Source organism: Ipomoea nil, unplaced genomic scaffold (assembly GCF_001879475.1).
Source record: "Ipomoea nil cultivar Tokyo-kokei standard unplaced genomic scaffold, Asagao_1.1 scaffold0878, whole genome shotgun sequence".
In the NCBI taxonomy this organism is placed as follows: domain Eukaryota; kingdom Viridiplantae; phylum Streptophyta; class Magnoliopsida; order Solanales; family Convolvulaceae; genus Ipomoea; species Ipomoea nil.
In genome coordinates this window covers 251,809-272,813 of record NW_017617306.1, presented here as the reverse complement: position 1 = coordinate 272,813, position 21,005 = coordinate 251,809, and the positions used below count along the sequence as shown (strand labels likewise).

At 36.8% G+C, this 21,005-nt stretch overlaps 2 protein-coding genes across 3 annotated transcripts; both read left to right on the top strand.

Annotated features, from left to right (window-relative positions):
* The first annotated feature begins 2,380 nt into the window (after positions 1-2,380).
* On the top strand, positions 2,381-5,595 carry LOC109179154. The gene is made up of 7 exons (XM_019328718.1): positions 2,381-2,717; positions 2,883-3,511; positions 3,617-3,812; positions 4,029-4,139; positions 4,257-4,394; positions 4,502-5,109; positions 5,218-5,595. The coding sequence occupies exons 1-7, from the start codon at positions 2,381-2,383 to the stop codon at positions 5,593-5,595; spliced, it is 2,397 nt and encodes a 798-aa protein (XP_019184263.1).
* A 5,950-nt stretch (positions 5,596-11,545) lies between these two features.
* LOC109179217 (protein FATTY ACID EXPORT 3, chloroplastic-like) lies at positions 11,546-14,374 on the top strand. 2 transcript variants are annotated; one of them, XM_019328777.1, is made up of 7 exons: positions 11,550-11,949; positions 12,154-12,544; positions 12,756-12,923; positions 13,311-13,357; positions 13,474-13,511; positions 13,737-13,828; positions 13,948-14,374. In XM_019328777.1, exons 1-6 carry the CDS (start codon positions 11,683-11,685, stop codon positions 13,816-13,818), a joined length of 993 nt encoding a protein of 330 aa, XP_019184322.1. In that variant the 5' UTR covers positions 11,550-11,682; the 3' UTR covers positions 13,819-13,828; positions 13,948-14,374. The 2 variants fall into 2 exon arrangements, with proteins under 2 accessions (XP_019184323.1, XP_019184322.1); XM_019328778.1 differs by lacking the exon at positions 13,474-13,511 and having other exon boundaries at positions 11,546-11,949.
* The last annotated feature ends 6,631 nt before the right edge of the window (positions 14,375-21,005 follow it).

Genomic DNA, 21,005 nt, shown 5'->3' with positions numbered 1-21,005 from the left:
TGCCACAACATTGAGGAATTTTCATTATGCACCGTTTGGTGCCATTTTGAACATGTAAAGAATTGTAAACTGAATCATTCTTTAAGTTAAGACGGAAAAGACCATCAGACAATGTACCAGTACCAACACAAGTAGAATTACAAAATAACTTGAAGTCATTGGTATTAAATTCAAATGAATATCCGAAGGGTACAAGTCTAGAAACTGAAACTAAGTTCCTAGAAAAACTAGGAACATAAAATGTCTTTTCTAACGTCAATACAAAACCATTGTCCAAAACTAAAGTGCAAACTCCGACAGCTTCTACTGGTGATGCAATCTTGTTTCCAGAGAAGATGTTACACTTAGTTCCCATCGGCTGTCTCAGTTTTGTCATATCATACAAAGAGTTTGCAATGTGGATTGTTGAACCAGAGTCAACCCACCAAGAATTAGTATTAACTTCTGACATATTAGATTTGAAACATACAAAAGAAGATGGAACATACCCAAGCTTAGCCACAAGCCTCCGTCCCTCCATTACACACCTGGTTATCAACTCATTGATAGGCCAGTCCACTTTATGTGTGATGTAGGAAATCTTAAAAGGATTGTACTCCTGGGGGAGGGTATCAAGCAGGGCCGTTCCAATAAAAATTGGGGTCCTGTACAATATTTTGATTTGGCCCCCTTTTTCAACTAATTTTTATATATAAATAATAGTTGTTCAATAAGTTGTTTTAAAAAATTTAAAATATAAATATTGTATAAAAAAATACATCTAAAATTTCATTTAAAAAGTGACATGCGTCGTGCACATTTAGACGCAAAATCATCCACCAAACTTTTGATATCAACTTCTTCCAAATTGTCATTTTCAATAGAGATTAAAGCTAATCCATTAAGTCTCTCTTGCAACATACTTGATCGTAAGTACGATTTCAACAATTTCAACTTTGAAAAACTCCTTTCTACAGAGGCAACAGTAATTGGGATAGTCAATAATATTCGATATGCAATAGAAGCATTTGAAAAACAACCCAACTGTTTCAATGAATTCAATATACTCACTGCTCCTATATTTTCTTTTGATAAAATCTCTCTAAGCAATTTTAGCTCAATATACAATTCATTTCCGTCAATATCACCACGCTGTTCATCTTTCTTAAGAACTGCTTCTAAACAAATGCAAGAAAAAAGGTATTTGTTCATCCCTCTTAGGCATTTAGGCTAATATAGTAATATTTAATAGGTATTTGTTATTGTGCAATCATTATTGTGTGGACCATATTTTGTCTACTGTAAAATAATGTACATTGTATTCAGGGAATGTACATTATTTTTGTTCTGAGTATATATTATATTGTATAATGTACATTCAGTACAAAAATAATGTACATTTAGTGTATTAAAAATGTACTTTTTTATGGTCCACGTAACATTGTGTGGACCATAATTTGCCGTTATTGTGTATGTCGGCTTAATTTTTTTTGAAAAAAGGTTCATTAGCTTTGGGCTTTGTTTAATTTGTAGTCTTCATCAGCTTTGGACTTTGTTTAATTTGTAGTTTTCCGCGTTGAAGGCCTTGAAGCCTAAACTACATATATATACACTATCATACTATGTTTTTTTTTTTTTTTTTTTTAATTAAGGGGCCCTGTGTGCCTACCCTGGGCAGACTTGCCCAGGGACGGCCTTGGTACCAAGTGCAAAACGCACCAAAAAAGCATCCGGTACAATGATTTCCAACTTCTTTAATTGAGCCGCAATGTCCCTTACTTGCACGATGTGCTCACGCGTTCCCTTGACAGTGGAAAGACGCAAATTTCTAAACTTCATTATTAGAGTTTGTTATAGAATATTTTGTGTGATTGAGTATCCCATATTTTAGGAAACTAAATATTGGCATACCATATCAGTTTAGAACCACCTTGTATTTAAGGTGTGGTTGACTAATTCTAAAGACATACAGAAAGAGAGAGAGCTACACAGAGGTATGCTTCTCACTGTTTTAACATGGTAACAAAGCCAGGGCAATAGTTTTTTTTTTTTTTTTTTTCCGGCGTCTCTTGTCGTCACCGCCAGTCCACCGCCACTCGCCGTCGTCCGGCGACCTTGCCTGGAAAATTTCAGGCCGATCCGACCTGCACCGTGAGCTTCACGCGCCACCGTCATTCGCTGCCACCGCCGCCACGCGTCGGCTCGTGAGGAGTCTCCGGCGACCGTAATTTTTTCCGGTCAGTATTCCCAGGGTCGCCTGAGTTCGGGGGTCTCGGTTCTGGGCTCAGTTTGGACCAGTTTCGCGTCGGTATTTTCGGTTCAAAGGTCAGGTTGTTTCGTAACCCTTCGGCTCCATTTTTTGTGTGATTTCTGATCTATTTGCGGTCATATATTTGTGGGTATGGCTGAAAATAAGTCTGTGGTTGTCACTGATATAGTTCCTATTAATTATAAAATCACGGATTGTAAACTTAATGACTCTAATTACTTGGAATGGATTCGTGTCATTAAACTTTATCTTACTAGTTTGGATAAGAGTGACTACCTATCCAAACCTTTGGCTGACCAAGATGCTACTTGGGTACGAGATGATGCACGTTTGTTCCTGCAAATCCGTAATTCCATTGATGAGGGTATTGTTGGGTTCATTAGTCATTGTACCTCTGTTAAGGAGTTGATGGAGTATTTGGAATACTTATACGCTGGGAAGGGGAATATCACTCGTGTTTATGATGTTTGTAAGTCCTTTTTCCGTGCCGAAAAACATGATTTGTCTCTCCCTGCATACTTTATGGAATTTAAGAAGACTTATGAGGCACTTAATTAGCTTATGCCATTCATTGCTGACATTAAAGATCAGCAAAACCAACGTGAACAATTGGTTGTTATGAGTTTTTTGGCAGGTCTCCCTTCTGAGTTTGACACAGCGAGGTCTGCAATTCTTAGTAGCTCTGCAATCCCTTCTCTTGCTAATGTTTTCCCACGTCTAAGTCGATCAGTGCAATCACAACCAAGTATGCCTGAGGCTACCATCCCATCAAACAATGCTCTCGTTGGCTGTCATCCTCGCAGTGGGAATGGGAAAAATTCCCAGGGATACACTTCTGGTGGTATTGTGTATCATTATTTCCATAAGCCTAGCCACATAAAAAGGGACTGTAGGAGATGGTTGAGGGAGCGAGGAAATCCGATTGCTAATGCTGCATCCACAATTGAGGCGTCTTCCAAGATGATCACTTTATCTGCTGACGAGTTTGCCAAGTTCTCTCAGTATCAAGAATCTTTAAAGCGTTCATCCTCTTCAGTCACTGCTGTTGCTGACTCAGGTAATGCAACTACGTGCCTTCTCTCATCCTCCTCTAAGTGGGTTATAGACTTGGGTGCCATGGATCATATGACAGGTAACTCTAGTATATTTTCCATGCTTTCTTCTCGCCCACATAGTTCCCCCGTCACCTTAGCAGATGGTTCTACCTCCCATGTTCTTGGGTCCGGTACCATTACGTCCATCCCTTCGCTCCCCTTGTCTTCTGTCTTGCATCTACCTAACTTTTCGTTCAACTTAATTTCGGTCAGCCAACTTACCCGTACTTTAAACTGTTCTGTTACGTTCTTCCCTGATTATTGTCTGTTTCAGGATCTTTTGACGAAGAGGGTTATTGGTAAGGGGCGCGAGTCTGGGGGCCTCTACATTCTTGACACCACGAGGTGGGAGCCTATTGCTTGTTCGAGTGTTGTCACTCTAGTAGAAGCTCATTGTCGTTTGGGGCATCCTTTCCTACCCTTGTTGAAGAAATTGTGTCCGCAGTTTTCAAGTTTGTCTTCTTTACATTGTGAGTTGTGTCAGTTGTCCAAGCACCATCATGTGCCTTTGAGTCTTTGAATTTACAAACGAGTGTGTGCTCCTTTTGAGTTAGTGCATTCTGATATTTGGGGTCCGTGTTCTGTGACCTCCAAACTTGGTTTTAAGTATTTTGTTACGTTTGTTGATGATTTTTCTCGAATGACATGGTTATATCTAATGAAGTCTCGTTCTGAACTTTTTGAAGTGTTTTGTGGATTCTGCGTTGAAATTCAGACTCAATTTGGTGTTCCTGTCAAAATTTTACGTAGTGACAATGCTAAAGAATATTTTTCGTTCCCTTTTGTCTCTTATATGCGTAAGAAGGGGATGTTACATCAGTCCTCTTATGTTGATACACCTTCCTAGAATGGGGTCGCTGAGCGCAAAAATCGGCATCTGCTTGAAACTGCAAGAGCCTTGATGTTTCAAATAGGGGTCCCCAAGCAGTTTTGGGCTGATGCCGTTTCCACATACTGTTTCTTGATCAATCGGATACCCTCTGCGGTCTTGGGTGGGAAAACACCTTTCCACACTTTGTTTCCTTCAAAGCCTTTGTTCCATGTTGACCCGTGTATATTTGGCTGTGCATGCTTTGTTCGGGATGTCCGTCCCCATATCACCAAGTTAGATCCAAGTCTTTGAAGTGTGTGCTTCTTGGATATTCCCACGTGCAAAAAGGGTATAGGTGTTACTTTCCTGAGCTTGGAAGGTATCTTGTTTCCATTGATGTTGCCTTTCATGTGGACGTCCCTTTCTTTCCTTCACCCCCATATGCTGTTCGTAAGGGAGAGGAGGATGATATATTGATGTATGCGGTCACGGCGTATATTCCTTCCTCTATTCCTTCCCCTGTTCCTACCCCTCCTGTCTTACATGTGTATTCTCGTCGACCTCGGCCTGACACACTCGTACCGGCACCGCCTCCCGCTCCCCTTCCAGATTCGGTACCAACTCCATGCCCTGAAACCACCTCTGTGTCATCTAATCCAGTCTTAGTTGATGAACGTCCGATTGCTACCCGGAAAGGTAAACGTAGTTGTAGTTGTACTTATCCTATATCCTCTATTGCATCATATGATAGGCTGTCACCTGCATCGTGTTCTTTCATTGCTTCCCTTAATTCTATTTCCATTCCTAAGACTGTTAGGGACGCCTTGTCCCATCCTGGGTGGCGAAATGCCATGATTGAGGAGATGAACGCTTTGGATCACAACGGTACTTGGGAGTTGGTCACTATGCCTGCAGGTAAAAGACCTATTGGTTGTAAATGGGTGTTTACTGTCAAAGTTAATTCTGATGGGTTTGTGGCTCGATTGAAAGCTCGTATTGTGGCTAAGCGATATGCCCAAACTTATAGAGTTGATTATTCTGATACTTTTTCACCTGTGGCTAAGCTTACTTCTGTCAGGTTACTCATCTCAATGGCTGCCATTCATGATTGGCCTTTGCATCAGCTTGGTATCAAGAACGCCTTTTTGCATGGGGATCTTCATGAAGAGGTGTACATGGAGCAGCCTCCTGGGTTTGTTGCTCAGGGGGAGTCTGGGAAAGTATGTCGTCTTCGGCGATCGTTGTATGGGCTGAAACAAAGTCCACGTGCATGGTTTGAAAAATTTAGTCAAGTTGTTGAAAATTTTGGGATGGTGAAAGGCAAATCGGATCATTCCATGTTCTACAAGTGGTCCAAAACAGGTATCATCTGGTTGGTGGTTTATGTAGATGACATTGTCATTACAGGGAACGACACCGAAGGGATTTTGTCTCTCAAGTGATTTCTTCATAGTCAATTCCAAACAAAAGATTTGGGACCACTGAAGTATTTACTGGGTATCGAAGTTATGAGGAACAAAACAGGTATATTACTATCTCAACGAAAATATGTTATTGACTTACTCTCTGAAACGGGAAAACTAGGTACTAAACCATGCAATATTCCCATGATACTGAACTTGCAATTGTCAAAAAGGAGGAATTGTTTGAAGATCTTGAGAGGTATAGGAGATTGGTTGGGAAGCTAAACAACTTGACCATAACCCGTCCAGATATTGCATACCCAGTTAGCGTTTTGAGTCAGTACATGTCATCTCCAACTATTGATCACTGGGCAGCTGTAGAGCACATCTTGAGTTACTTAAAGGGAGCCCCGGGACACGGAATCTTGTATAAGAATCATGGTCACACTCGGATTGAGTGTTTTACGGATTCAGATTGGACAGGTTCCAAAGAGGATCGTAGATCAACAACTGGATATTGTGTTTTCTTTGGAGGTAATCTGGTTTCCTGGAAGAGTAAGAAGCAGAATGTAGTATCTCGTTCGAGTGTAGAGTCTGAATATAGAGCAATGGCACAATCAACAAGTGAAGTGATGTGGATACACAACCTTTTGTATGAGTCTGGTTTCAAAGCTCCAATTCCTGCAAAGATATGGTGTGATAACCAAGTTGCTCTTCATATTGCATCAAACCCGGTGTTCCATGAACGAACTAGGCACATAGAGATTGACTGTCACTTTGTACGTGAGAAGATACAACAAGGGATAATCTCCACAAGATTTGTGAAGACAGGAGAACAACTCGGGGACTTATTCACAAAGGCCCTTACTAGAACCCGAGTCAGTTATTTGTGTAACAAGTTGGGCATGATCAATATCTTTGCTCCAACTTGAGGGGGAGTGTTATAGAATATTCTGTGTGATTGAGTATCCCATATTTTAGGAAACTAAATATCGGCATACCATATTAGTTTAGAACCAGCTTGTATTTAAGGTGTGGTTGACTAACCCTAAAGACACACAGAAAGAAAGAGAGCTACACAGAGGTATGCTTCTCACTGTTTTAAGAGAGTTATTGCCAAAACTTTCTTTGATTCAATGAAGTTATCATCGATAGCTTTGAGCAAATGTTTAGCTTTCTTAATGTCCTCAATGCAATAACAAATTTTAGTGGAAATTCTTGACTTAATGAAGAGCACACATAATCCATTGGATTTCTCCCATCGTGCGTGAAGCTGCTTGGCTTCGCCAGTGCTTTCTTCAATAACCTCAGGGGGTTCCTCATTGAGAACAGCGTAATCCAACTCTAATAATCTTAATTGCAGGAGAATAACATCTTTCTACTCCTTGTGATTATCGTAGTTAAGATAAGAACATTAATAGTTTGGTTTTGGGTGACAGAAAGAGTTGTTGTAAAGAATAATATTGAATGATTGGTTGGTATTTTTTGAGGCACAAAATGGAGAGAGACACTGAAGTACATAATATTACCAATGTAAAATTATGCAAAAATGAATTCGGATGCCATAAAAATTGCCTGTGGGCTAAATTTTTACTCATAATGAATTTATCAAAAATGAATGGTGGAAACGGAATGGGTGCGATTTTAGTTTTTTCCACCCTTAATGACAAAACTACCAAAACTATATGTCGATACATAATCCTTGTAGGCAAATTATGATCATAGTATGGTACTTCATCCTAATTAACCCTACAAATATAACAAAATTACCCGTGCGCTAAATTTTGATAACTACAATATTCTTGCCTTAACTTTATGTGAGTAAAACTTAATATGTAATTTTGATAAATTAAAGATATTGTGGCTACTCTTTAATTAACCAAAGAACATAATCACATTAGCAAGAAAACCTAATAAACAAACAGATTAAACCAAAATATGATAGACAATCCTTAGGTATAATCTCAGGAAAGTTGGTCGAGACGATGCTCGGTTAAAACCAACTCCTTAGACAGAGTAGTGTCGCAAGGGGACTAGTAGCAACAAGGCTTTTAAGCCAGGGCCATAGAACTAGTATTCTTCCTCAAGAAATTTCCCTAATTCATGCGTTCTCATTTTTGAAGTAAAATCGTTTGAGAGAAAGAGTGTAGTTTCACCTATGGATAAGGTTTTAAATAGAGTAAACTACGAATTGTTTATGTACTTTATGTGCTTTAGAAACTTTATAAAAGCATGAGTGGAGTAATAATATGCGTAATCTAACCTGAAAGACACTAATTCACCTAAAAGGCACTATATCATGCAAAGCATATTATTCAGACCTAAAAGCTCTAAATTTATTCTTAATGAACACGCTTTTCTACAGGCATAATTATTACAGTCAAATAATTATTGCAATAAAGAGATATATAGCATGCTCATATTATGCATATTACTCATAAATACTCCACAATTAAATTGCAATACTTAAACAATTTAATCTGAAAACATTATTAAACTAAAATTCAACTGAAAATTAAAACTGAATAATTATTCAAAGTTGAATAATAATTTAATAATAGACTTAATTAAAAAAAATTAATTAGATAATTTGATTTGAAGAAATCCAAATATGATGAAGATATTAAACTGAATGAATTGATGTAGCCCAAATATCAATTCAGATTTGGCCCAAAACCAAAACAGGCCCAATTTGAATAATAATTTATTTATTTATTTATATGAACCCAGGTATGGCCCAAATGGCCAGACCCGACCCAATAACTTTAAGTCATCTTCATCATAAAATTGGCAAACGGAATTAATAAAGAATGGCGTAGGTGAGCAAAAAACCAAATATCCAAAATTGCTTTTATTTATTTATAATTTCTTAATGCGGAATAAACCAACTTTCCAACAGCCCAGACAATTTAATTGCAAACTCAAGAATATTCACATATGTATCTCAATTATACAACAAAGTATATAACATATGTAAATATTTAGCAATTAAAAAAAAAAACTAGGCAGAGATTATTTAGGCAACTGATACCAACTGTTAGACTAAAATGTATATCACATGAATCATAATATGTGATACATGATCGTACTAACCTCTAGTCATAGTTCTTGAGTCGATGACGGTTGAACGATCCGGACTGCTACATAGATAACACGAGTATTTTGTCTCTCATCATAATGGTAGTCTAGCTATTAGGTTATTAGTGTTGCACCACATATCAAATACTGAATATTATCATAACTTATCCTAATGTTATAATAATAATATAATTGGAAAACGTTACAGCAAAGACCTTGCTCGACGTTCCTGGGCAACAACATCTCCCAGAAGCCTTCGACTTCCTTGCATGATCTGAAAATGTGGTCCAAGGATTCCTGTTCACCTGCACAAGACGGGCAAAACGAATCAGTTGCAAATCCACGTTTAACACGTTCAACATTGGACATTAACTTCCCCGGCTTAACAAGCCACATAAAGTGGTTCATCTTGTTAGGGAGTTTAAGCCTCCAAATACGCATCCAGTCTTTATCACACGCCAAAGCATTATTTTCGCACAGGGAGTTATATGCCGAGCGAATGGAAAATCTTCCGTCCATCTCCAAGCCCCAGCCCCAATCATCGCCTGCTCCATCGTCTTCAAGAAGGATGTATGCATGGAGCTTGGATTTCCACTCGTTTCCCAGAACTCCATCAATCATCTCCCAATTCCAGTCAGTCCCTCGATCCAGTACTTCTCCACAGTCGCATACAACTCCGGCAGACTCACCGGTCGTTGTATATGATCGTATAGTCTCTGACCATGCACCCACTTGTCCATCCAAAACCTAGTATCCCTTCCATTTCTCACGATCCTTGTAAGCTCGCTTTCCAGGAGGCCGCTCGAGCTGCATATGCCTTTCGAGAAAAAAACTTTACACATAATTAAAGAAAAAAAAATGTATTTAGTAATAATTCATGAACTGAGTCTACAATATTTATATAATTAACTAGTTTTTTACGCGCATTGCGCGATTGAGATAATGCCCAATATTTTTTTAAATAAGTATTTTAAAGTATATCAGTGCAAGATTATATTGTAATTGTTCATGCATAGATAATTGAATGTTAAATTTGTGTATTTAAATAGGCAATTTTAAGTTTACAAATGCAAGATAATATAGTCAAGATTGATTATAGTTGTCAATAAAATAATTGTATAGGTATGGTTGAAACCAAATACAAGACATAAGGGAGAGAAAATAAAAATTAGGGCATAAATTATTAAATACTCCGTATATACTAATATTGAAGAGCTAACTACTGATTGCCAAACAATGACATTGCGAGATAGTTTCCCACTTCAATTTATTGTGTGATTTGAATACTCTTTTTGTCAATAAATCTCCCAAGTAGTTAATATGATTGACTTAATTATATTTTTTATATTTTTATTTTTTTAAAACAATTATTATTATTATTATTATTATTATTATTATTATTATTATTATTATTATTATTATTATTATTATTATTATTATTATTATTATTATTATTATTATTATTATTATATCATCATACCCTTAGGTCATCTTACATGTTAATCTAAACAACTAATTTTTTTCAAATATCTTTTTACCAACCATTGATATAATTCGCTGGTCAAATTCACTAATATAATCCGCTAACGCTAACCGCTAACTGCTGATTGTCAAACAAGGATATTGCGAAGTTGTTCTCACTTCAATTGTTGTGTGACTTGAATAGTCTCTTTGTCAACAAATCTTTCAAGTAATTAATATGATTAGCTTTATTAATTATATTTTTAAAAATTTTTCATGGTATTAATAAAATACTTGATAAATAAATATATATCATTATTTTGTATTATAACTTTGATATTTAATTAAAAAAAATAGTGCACAAAAAAAAGTAATAGACAATGTGTGAATATAATCAATTGATGAATTTGAATGTAAAGAATTTTTACATTGGAGAAATATAAAGACAATATAACTAATAAAATTATTTCTTTTAATTAATTTATTAATAATGAATTATTTTTTTAATAAAGATATTGTAAGGACAATGTAGCAAATATAATCAATTGACGAATTTGAATATAAAGAATTTTTATATTGGAGAAAAATAAATACAATATAACTAATGAAATTATTTCTCTTATTTAATTTATTGATAATGAATAATTTTTTTTTGAATAAAGGCATTGTAGACACATAATTCTAAATTAAAAAATGATATGTATTATTTTTTGTTGTAGCTACTAAATTATTATTTTAATTATATAATTTAATAAGAGTAAAATAGAGTACTAATTATGCCAACTTTGATTGGGATGAGGTTCGAACCTAAGACCTTTAAATTCTTATTAAAATCAACGAGTAAGTTAACGGTGAACTAACAGAAATTAACGGAAAAGATAATATTTAACGGAAAAGTTAACAGAAAATCACATTCATTAAGGATAAATTAGGAAATCTTAAGAAAAAATTAAAATCTGATCAATCTGAGCCATTCATTTGATTAAAAAATTTGACCGCCATTTTTTCTACCCATTATAGGCCTAACTCGCTTGGGCTCTTATTAGTATAGTAGATAATAATTAATAGATTAAAACCCATTCCTCAACAAATAGACTAAGGGGGCGTTTGGTTCAGGTTATGTAACTTTCCTAGGAAATATCAAATAGTCTCCACATTAAGAGATGCCCTCCAATTTCTTAGGTAATCTCACATTCCTTTGTCTTATTACTAATGTTGGGCTTTGGATGTTTTAATCAATTTATCTTTTTACCGTTGTCTTATTTACCTATCTTAGTTTTAAACCAAACACATGAATCTAACATCCTCAATAATCAAACATTCCCACCAATCTAACATTCGATAAGTTAATCTAACATTCCGTGATCCAAACGCCCCTAATAAATGATAAAGTTGTTCCATCTAGAATGTCGAACCGGCGGTCCGCCGGCTTTTTGCTTCCAACAAATACGATACGGAAAATGAGGAAAACCTCTGAAGTCTGAATTCACCGAAACTGAAACCAGTGCTCCCTCAAATCCACGGAGACCATTGTAGACTTCACCCCTTCCAAAAATCCATTCTCTCTTTTCTCTTCGTTCTTCTACAATGAGCATAACAGCGGAGCTTTTTGGAATCGGGAACCCTAACCCTGCCTTGAATCGCTGCTTAAAGCAAGCTCCATTCACTGCTCACTCTTATTCGCCGGCGTCGCTAGGGTTCGAATCTGCTCTCCGATTCAGAAATTCTCGCTGCTACAAGGCCTTTTCTCTGACTCCGCCTGTTCATCCACAAGGCCTTGCCTCCGCCACATTGTGTAAAACCAGTCTCGGCAGGAGATCAGTTCTCTCATTTGCAGCTTCTCGTGAAGAACCGGTGAAATTATATTCGATTTTAATTTATTTCTAAGAATTTTTTATGTATATTTTTGCTGAATTTAGATGTTCAATTTGTGTTGGGGGAAAAAGAAAACTAAAATCTGGAGTGTCGTTATATATTTCTATATGGCCAATAAACTTGTATGTGTAATGATGCTTTCATTTCAAGTATTAAGCTTTCAAGTTATTCTCTGCATTTCAGAGCTCTAAAGCTGAAGTGGAGTTTGAGAAGAATGATCTTGAGAAGGCCAGTGATGAATCGCAAGAAGCATGGAAACAGACTCTAGATTCCGTCAAAGAACAAGCCTTGAAGATGCAAAGCATTTCAAAAGAAGCATATGAAGTATATTCCAAGAAAGCTATGATTGTTTTGGAAGAAACTTCTGAGAAACTGAAACTTCAATCTGAGAAGACAAGGCATGATTTAAGTGTGATTGCAAAGGAAATCAGTGAGGAGAGTAAAGAATATTTAGCCACTGCCGCTGAGAACTCTCCTGAACCCGTAAAGGACATTGTGGAAACATTTGCTTCCTCATCTGATGAATTTAATGACATCTCCAAAGTGCTAGACTTTTACCTTGGAATACCATATGGTATGCTCATGGATGAACTGTCATCATGGAAAATTGATTTCTAGAATACTCATTCTTATATATTTCACTAATAATGGAGATTTTCTGTGTAAATAAAGCCACCATGATCTTACCCATATATATTCCCCTCATAATGGAGATTGTGCTCCACTTGGAGGAGGATTATGCTACACAGAGCCAATGATCTTTTTTGTAATGCTATGTTTTGCAGGGGCTATTCTCTCTGTTGGTGGCTTTATGTCATTCATGGTGACGGGTAGTATCCCTGCCATTAGGTTTGGAGTTATTCTTGGTGGTGCCCTTTTGGCCTTCAGTATCGCAAGTTTAAGATCATGGAGGAAAGGAGAGTCATCTTCTCTAGCCTTAAAAGGGCAGTCAGGTATATTTCTAATTGTTAAATTATTCAGAATGGAATGCTTTTCTTTCTGTGGATATGTTTGATGTGGGTCAAGAGACATGTCTATCTTGAGTCATAATGTTATTAAAGGATTTTAGCCTAGGTATAGAATTGCATGCAGACTTCAAGGAGTTAGGCAGCTAACAATGGGCTCACCTATAGGGAGTAGGTGCAGGACCTCAGAGGATGGGGGAAAGAGAAGTGGGAATCATTCTCAAATATATTATGCAAACTTTTTAAAAGTTGTACACACATTTTCAATCTTCACATTGCAGAGCCTTTTTAAAACACTGAATTTTATTTCACTTACATGAATCATACCATATGTGAAAAAGTTGCATTTGTGTAATTCTTGAATTACTTTTGCAGCAATTGCTACCATATTATTTCTCAGACAGTTTCGATTGCTGTTTCAGGTAAATGCTTTCTTTTCTCTCTCCTCCTTTCTTCACATACAAAGTGAATAAAGCTTTGACCGCATTTCACACTCCCCTCAGTAACTAACTTTTTATACTTTACCCTTGTTTTTCAGAGACCATGTATTGGAAATATTTTTATATCCCTTGTGAGGTATAGATTCTATTTTCTTGTATGATTATTATGTACTATATGCTAATCTAGATTGGTTATGTAATATAAATGAAGTTTGTCTAGTTGTTGCCTTATTGAGGAATGTTTATGCAAATGATGAGAGGGTTGGCCTGTAAATCACTAAATCCTATGGTATCTTAGCCATTATTTGCTGGATGATTAAACTGTTTGTTTTTTTGTTTTTTGTTTTTTCTTTCTGTGCAGTGGTTCAATGGCAGCATTCTTTGCCTACAGGATCATAAGAGATCGTGAGCAGACCAAGGGTTCAACTTTGACAGAAAATTAGTTAGATGAATGTAAGCTGCTGTTCTTAAATTGTAGAGAATATCCACCATGCTTTCATTGCGTGCAGTGTGTAAGATTCTTTATACCTCAAGGCTCAAGCATAATCTTCTCAATACATTGTATTGTTCAGGCAACTTTGGCGGTATTAGTTTCTTTTGAAGACGAAGAGCTTAAACATGATCCATCGTCCATCTTCCAAGAAAAGGAATTAATGGCCAGTCAAGTGATGATGCTGGAGAGTCATAGGGATTCTTTGCCTTAGGTTCCCATGGGATGCAAAAGTTTTTGTCAAGAAATAAATCCCTGTCCTGGCTTGTGTGTGGGACAAGGAGAAGGTTTTTCCACCTAGAGAAGAACACATCGTATCCATAGTGGTAGGGTAGGCAATGATTTCCATTTTGAAGGTAGGAAAATGTGTTTGAAGATGCTTTCTATCTATACGGCAGGATATTGCAGTTGCTCATTGATTTCTTGCGCAGGCAAATGCTAGTCTTCCTGTGTCTATTCACATTTCACACTATGATTTGCTGTGACAGCAATACGTCTATTGTTCCCAAGTCTCACTTAAAAGGTGGCCTGTCACTTTTTTGGTTTTGTGCTGTGGAAAATTTGCGGGTCTTGGGTGGACTTTTAGTTACAAAAAATCAATTTAATATCATACCGTAATGTATGGGCTGCTCTCTTGTGAGACCGTTTGTTTCATGAATTACAATACGTGAGGCGGGTTGAATTTAATAAAAATAGGTCAAACACATGTTTAATATTCAAACTCACATGTTTTCTAACCCCTCATTTTTTAACTTTCATGCTATGACATCGTCATTTCCTCTGACCATCTTCATCGTCCTCTTCTACCTCCTTTGCCTTGTTTGAGCGTCTCAACTGCCTCTTTCGATCTTTTCCTTAGACTCTGTTTGGCAACGCTAAGCTAGGAGCTTATAGCTTATTTTAAGCTACTAACAAGCTATAAGCTCTGTTTGGTAATGTTCCCAAAATAAGCTCCTAGCTTAAAATAAGAGCTTATTTTGGAACGCTACTTTAGGTAGCTTTTCAAAATAAGCTACTAGCTTCTCAACTTTTTTTCCATCTTTACCCTTATTATTTTAAAGTAATGACATATTTTAACCTTATGAATTAAAACCCTTTCTCTTCCCCTATCCCAACTTTCACGTCAATCCCTTCCTTAGTTTTGTTTCCTGCTAAACAATTATGTTGAATTAAAACCCCTCCTCCTCCTCCCCCTCGCCCTCGTTCTTCTTCTTCTCTTCCTCCTCCTCCTTATTATTATTATTATTATTATTATTATTATTATTATTATTATTATTATTATTCTTCTTCTTCTTCTTCTTCTTCTTCTTATTATTATTATTATTATTATTATTATTATTATTGAGAGATCGTTTGAAGTATTGAATAAGAGATGGAAGATACTTGTTAAAATGCCGCAGTTTAGTAAGGAGCCCCAAATTGATGTTATTATGGCCACATTTGCACTACATAATTATATTCAGAAGAATTCACAAGATGACATGATGTTTAATGTGCTTGAGTAACATCCAAATAACATACCGCCCGGTGAACTTCAAGATTCAAGTAGTAATATCTCCATCAACGAAAATTTAAGTCACACCTCTATGGAGATGAAGGAGATTCGCAACAATATTGCTACTTCATTATGTGATGCTAGATCATGATCATGCTAATAGTTTTATTTTAAAAAGTGTTTACTTTTTTTGGAAGACGAAATGTTAAATTTTAATATGTAAACAAACTAATTTAAATTTTATGAAGATGTCCTTTTTAGTCTTTTTACATTTATCAGCTTATCAAAAAGCTAAATTTACCAAACACTTTCAATCATAACAGCTAGCTTAACAGCTCTTCAATTTTCAGCTCCGAGCTTATAGCTTTTCAGCTTTCAGCTCCTTTTCAGCTATCAGCTCCTAGCTTATAGCTTTTCAGCTAGGTTTGCCAAACAGAGCCTTAATCTCTTTTGATCTCTTCCTTTGTTTTGCTGACCTCCTTTGCCTCAACTGAACTCCACCCTTTTAATTTTTTTGCCAACCGACCTTTTCCGCATATTCCTTTCTCCTCTACCTTTGGTTATTGTGTCGCAATTTATATCATGGTAACCCTAGTTACCAACCAAAAAAATTCTCCCAATGACGGTAAAAAATATCTCCTTTAGCTTAAAATTTTAATAATTTTACTGAAAATTATTTCAATTTCAATTTAGGGTGTGTTTGGAAACCCAGATAATGATTTCTGAAAATCATTTTGCGAGTTTCAAGTGTTTGGCTAGGGGAAAAAATAGAAGTCAAAGGAAAATAAGTTGAAGTCAATGTAAATAGCTACTCTATTCCGGAAAATGACTCCCCCCCTTTTTTTTTGGGAAGTCATTTTCCAAGTTCTCTACCCTCACTCACCTCACGCCTCTTCTCTCTCACTAACGGAAACCATCGCGGTCCCCAAAAACAGGCCGCCGACGAACTGTGTTCCCAACACCAAGAACCCCTCGTTTCACGGTCATTCTACTGTCACTCTAACTTGTAAAGTACCAATAAAAGAATCCGGATTGTCCATTATTGATTCAAATTAATAAGTCTAACAGATTGTTTAATGGACTCAAATTTGTATTTTGTGGTTATAAAATTAATAAAATCAAGAATTTAATGGGTTATATATGAAGTAGACTGATCGTGAAATGGTAGCTCGCTGGATTGAACGAGTTTAGGGAGACAAAAGAAGATGCAGAGACAAGTAGGACTAAGAAGATGGTTTTGATTCGGCGGAAGGCCATCGGAGATGGTTTTGATTCGGAAGCCGAGGTATTTTTGGAGACGCAATTGGAGATTGGTGATATGCTTTAGGCGGGCGTGAATGTGGTCGGTGAGTAGGAAGGTGACACTGATGCCGGGGAGGCGGTGGCAGAGACGACGAGGAAGAAGAGGAAGGTGACGAAGAGAAGAAATCGAGGCATTATTGCAGAATTTTCAGCGTTTTATGACAATATCTAAATTTGCAGTGAGATTAAAATTTAATTAAACAAAATAATTGACAAGCACTTTGTGCTCAGATGGCACTCGGGTTAGACTCCCATATGGGAGGTTGTGAGTTCGAGCCACAGTGAAGACAATATTACATTATAATAGAGTAACATAGATCACCAACGGCCTAACATAGATCAAACACATAGCCTACAATCATTCCCTGGCCATACCCTCTAGGACGGGCATAGCCAATTTTGGTCTCTACGGCCTATCATAGATCAAACACATAGCCTACAATCATTCCCGGGCCATACCCTCTCGGATCTAGGACGGGCGTTGTGGTAAATTTCATAGCCAATTTTGGTCTCTACGGCCTATCATAGATCAATAATCTCTATGAGGCAATTCATCAAACACATAGCCTACAATCATTCCTGGGCCATACCCTCTCGGATCTAGGACGGGCATTGTGGTAAATTTCATAGCCAATTTTGGTCTCTACGGCCTATCATAGATCAATAATCTCTATGAGGCAATTCATCGAACACATAGCCTACAATCATTCCCGGGCCATACCCTCTCGGATCTAGGACGGGCATTGTGGTAAGACTACAAGGCTATACAATCCTAGAACATTCATGAAGTCGGGCTGTACTCCAAGAACACAAGACAAGTCATCCACCACAACATGAATCACACACAATCTTCATCAAACACACTCCAACAATTAAGATCAAAGCACACTAATCAAACACATTGCAACTAAGAAACAATTCTAGCTCTAGAGATTTAGCTACACATGATCTTTGATTGCAAGAATCTCAAATTCAAGAATAGCATTATGAATTGATTGAAATTGAAAGATCAAGAGAGAATGTGTTACCAAACTCCAAATCAAGAGAGTTACAATTAGAAATTGTAGAAGACAAAGATCTAATCTTCAAGGTTTGTCACTCCTTTTGGACTAGATTCTCCTCCTTCTCCTTGAACTTGAAATGAATTGAATTCTGAGAGCTAAAAGTCTAGAGAGAAAAAGTGCAAAATGTGGAATCTCAAATTCTAGAAAAAAAAAAAAAAGTCTCCTAAAAATTTGAAAATCTAATATTGTAAGACAATTTCTGCGTCAAAGTTTGTCGCACCCCCAGACACGATGGTTGCCACGACCGTGGCTGGTGCCACTTATTTTCCAGGGCGGTGATCACGATCGTGGTGGTCCCAAGTTTCTGGCAATGCTCACACCACGATCGTGATTCAAGGCTTGCTTCTTCCTTCTCCCGTGCTCTTCCAAAAATGTCACGTTTTAAGCTCCTCTGCCACTCTTTTTGCCCAAAATTCATCAAAAACACTATAATGTACAAGTTAGAAGGCTTTGCAATGCATAATCAACATTTCATTGCTTATTACTCATAAATCAAGCACAAGTGATCCAAATTAAGTACAAAATGCCCTCAAATTGACCCTAAAAGTAACATCTTTTGGCACTTATTAAATAACAAGGAGAACAACGAGGAGAAAAAGAAGGAGAACAATAAGGAGGAGAACGAGAAGGAGAACAACTGAACAATAAGGAGGAGAACAGTCGAAGAGAATAACAATGAGAACAATAAGGGGGAGAACGAGAAGGAAAACAATCGAAGAGAATAACAAGGAAACAACAAGGATGAGAACAATAAGAATGAGAATGAGAATGAAAACAATCGGAGATAATAAGAAGGAGAACAACAAGGAAGAAAACAAGAAGGAGAACAATAAGTAAGAGAACGGGAAGGAGAACAATCCGGAGAAATAAGGAGAACAATAAAACAAATGGAAGGGCACGGTTCGAATCCTATTGAAGACATAATCAAAGACACGAAGCTAAGAGAACAATCAAAGCAAGGAGAATAATTAAGAGAACAAACAAGCAAGGAGAACAAAAGGAGAATGACGGAAGAGAACAATCAAGAAGATCATATCAACTAAAGTCAAGAAGATTTTAAGAATATAACTAGTAGAAGACATCAGAATGTGTTTAATTTCAAAACTAAACACAGTAGAAGACCAATATACATTAAGTTGTGATTTTTGGAGATCAAGAACTCAAGCATCAACAAGATCACAAAACCAAGAAACTCACGAAGTAGTCTTTCAAAGATGATCATCTATTACAATAAAATATTTCTATGAAAATTACAAGAAGAATACATGCCAAATGTGGAAGGAACTACAAAGTCAACAAAGTCTGGAGATACATATATGGCAAGTTGCAACGAGAGATTCAATTTGTCAGAATCAAGCCGAAAGAAAAGATCAATTTGTCAACATTCAGATTAGGCTACAAGTTCCAAGATTTCAAAAATCAAATTATCCCGCTCCAACGGATACATTTGATCATCTATAAAAGGCACGAAGACTTGAAAATTAATAGTAGCAAAAATGATCAAGAGAGCAATTCTGAGAGCACAAAGCACATTGGAAAAACTTCAAGTTTCTTTATTCTTCATAGAAATATCTAGAAAAGATACTAATGGCACGTTTGGTTCGCGGAATAGGCCTGGAATGGCATAACATTCCCAGTAATAGGTCTATTCTTTTGTTTGGTAAAACATTCTATTCCTAGTAATATTGTTCCTGGGAATAATCTATTCCCCTTAGATGTGGAATAACTATTACTTGGGCCCCCCTGGTATTAACCTATTCCTGAGTTCTCAGGAATAGTGATAGGCATATTTTACCCTCATATTTTAGGTACATCTTTATAATATTTTTGCATTAGTTATTTATAATTATTCCATTTTAGGATTTAATTAATTAATTAGTGTTTTATAGTAATATTTAATTAATAATGTGTTTTGAGCTTAATTCCTTAATTTCATTTTAATTCATTTAGTTTTTTTTTTCTTTTTTTTGAAAGTTATTGACTCTATTACATTGTAGTATCTGTTCATATACTTTCTGAGGCTTGAACTCATAATCTTCCAAATGGAAGTCCAACCCGGGTACCATTAGACCACATAGTCCTGGTTAATTCATTTAGTTAATAATGTGTTTTTATAATTATGTGTTCAACCACCCAATTCTTAGCCTAAACAAATAAAACATTCTATTGCTTTTCTTAATTCTTGTATTTGGCGCAGCACTTACGAAAGCAGCAAGAAAATAACTTTGTCAACTTTGAGAGCTATTCCAACGGACTTGTTTTGGGAAGACTACTTTGTGCGGCGCAAGAAAATAGGGAATGGGTGGTAGGAAATAGTTTAGGTTATTTTAGAAAGTGTATAAATAGTATAAGTGTTTTATTGTAAAACGTTCATTCTTCCCCTCTCGATTATTCTGTAAAGCTGTTATCAATGTCCATTCATTGCTAATTTCTTTAGCTTGGTTTAGTGAATTGAAGCCCCGGAATTGATTATGCTGTAAGATTATTGATGGGGAATATACCCCGGGTTCAGGCTCCCCGTACGCTCCGTGCTCCTATTTGGGTCGGGTCAAACGGTTCGGGTCAAGGTCAAACCCGACTTGGGTTGACCTATATAAAGGCTTTTAACCCTTCATTTTAGGGACATTCTTCTCCTCTTTCCACTAGCTCTACTCTCTCTCTAGAGAGTCATTCCTCTCCCTTCTCTCTACAAACACATCAATTATAATAAAAGAGATTCATTTGAGCTACTTCTTATCTACCCCTACATTATTCATACACTTACATACATACATGCAACCTACGTCCACGGGGAATTACCCGTATCATTTTGGCGCCGTCCGTAGGGATCGTGACGAAGAGTTACGTTCCTACCATAAAAAAAAAAAAAACAATTTGTGGAGATCTAAAATCTGAAAATGTGGAAGGATTTGAACCCAAGCACTCACACTACAATGCCACTGCCCCAACCACTACACCATTGATCTTGTTTTATTGTGTTCTCTGTTTATTGCTCCTTGGAAGATATAGAAGCAGAAAAACGACGAGGTTAAAAGCAGGGGAGGAAGATTCGAACCCAGGCGCTTAGATTGTTAAATTGACACCCCAACCATTGAAGCACTTCAGCTGTTATTTCACTCGCTGCATTTTATGGATATTGAAGCTTAAAGAGATCCTGGGTATCCGTTTCTTATTCGAAGAGGACACAGCAGCAACACATGCAACACCAGACGTGTTCCCGACGTTCGCGACCAATATGCTTTGGCCGTCCCTCCATTTTTTTTTTTTTTTTTGGCCGGA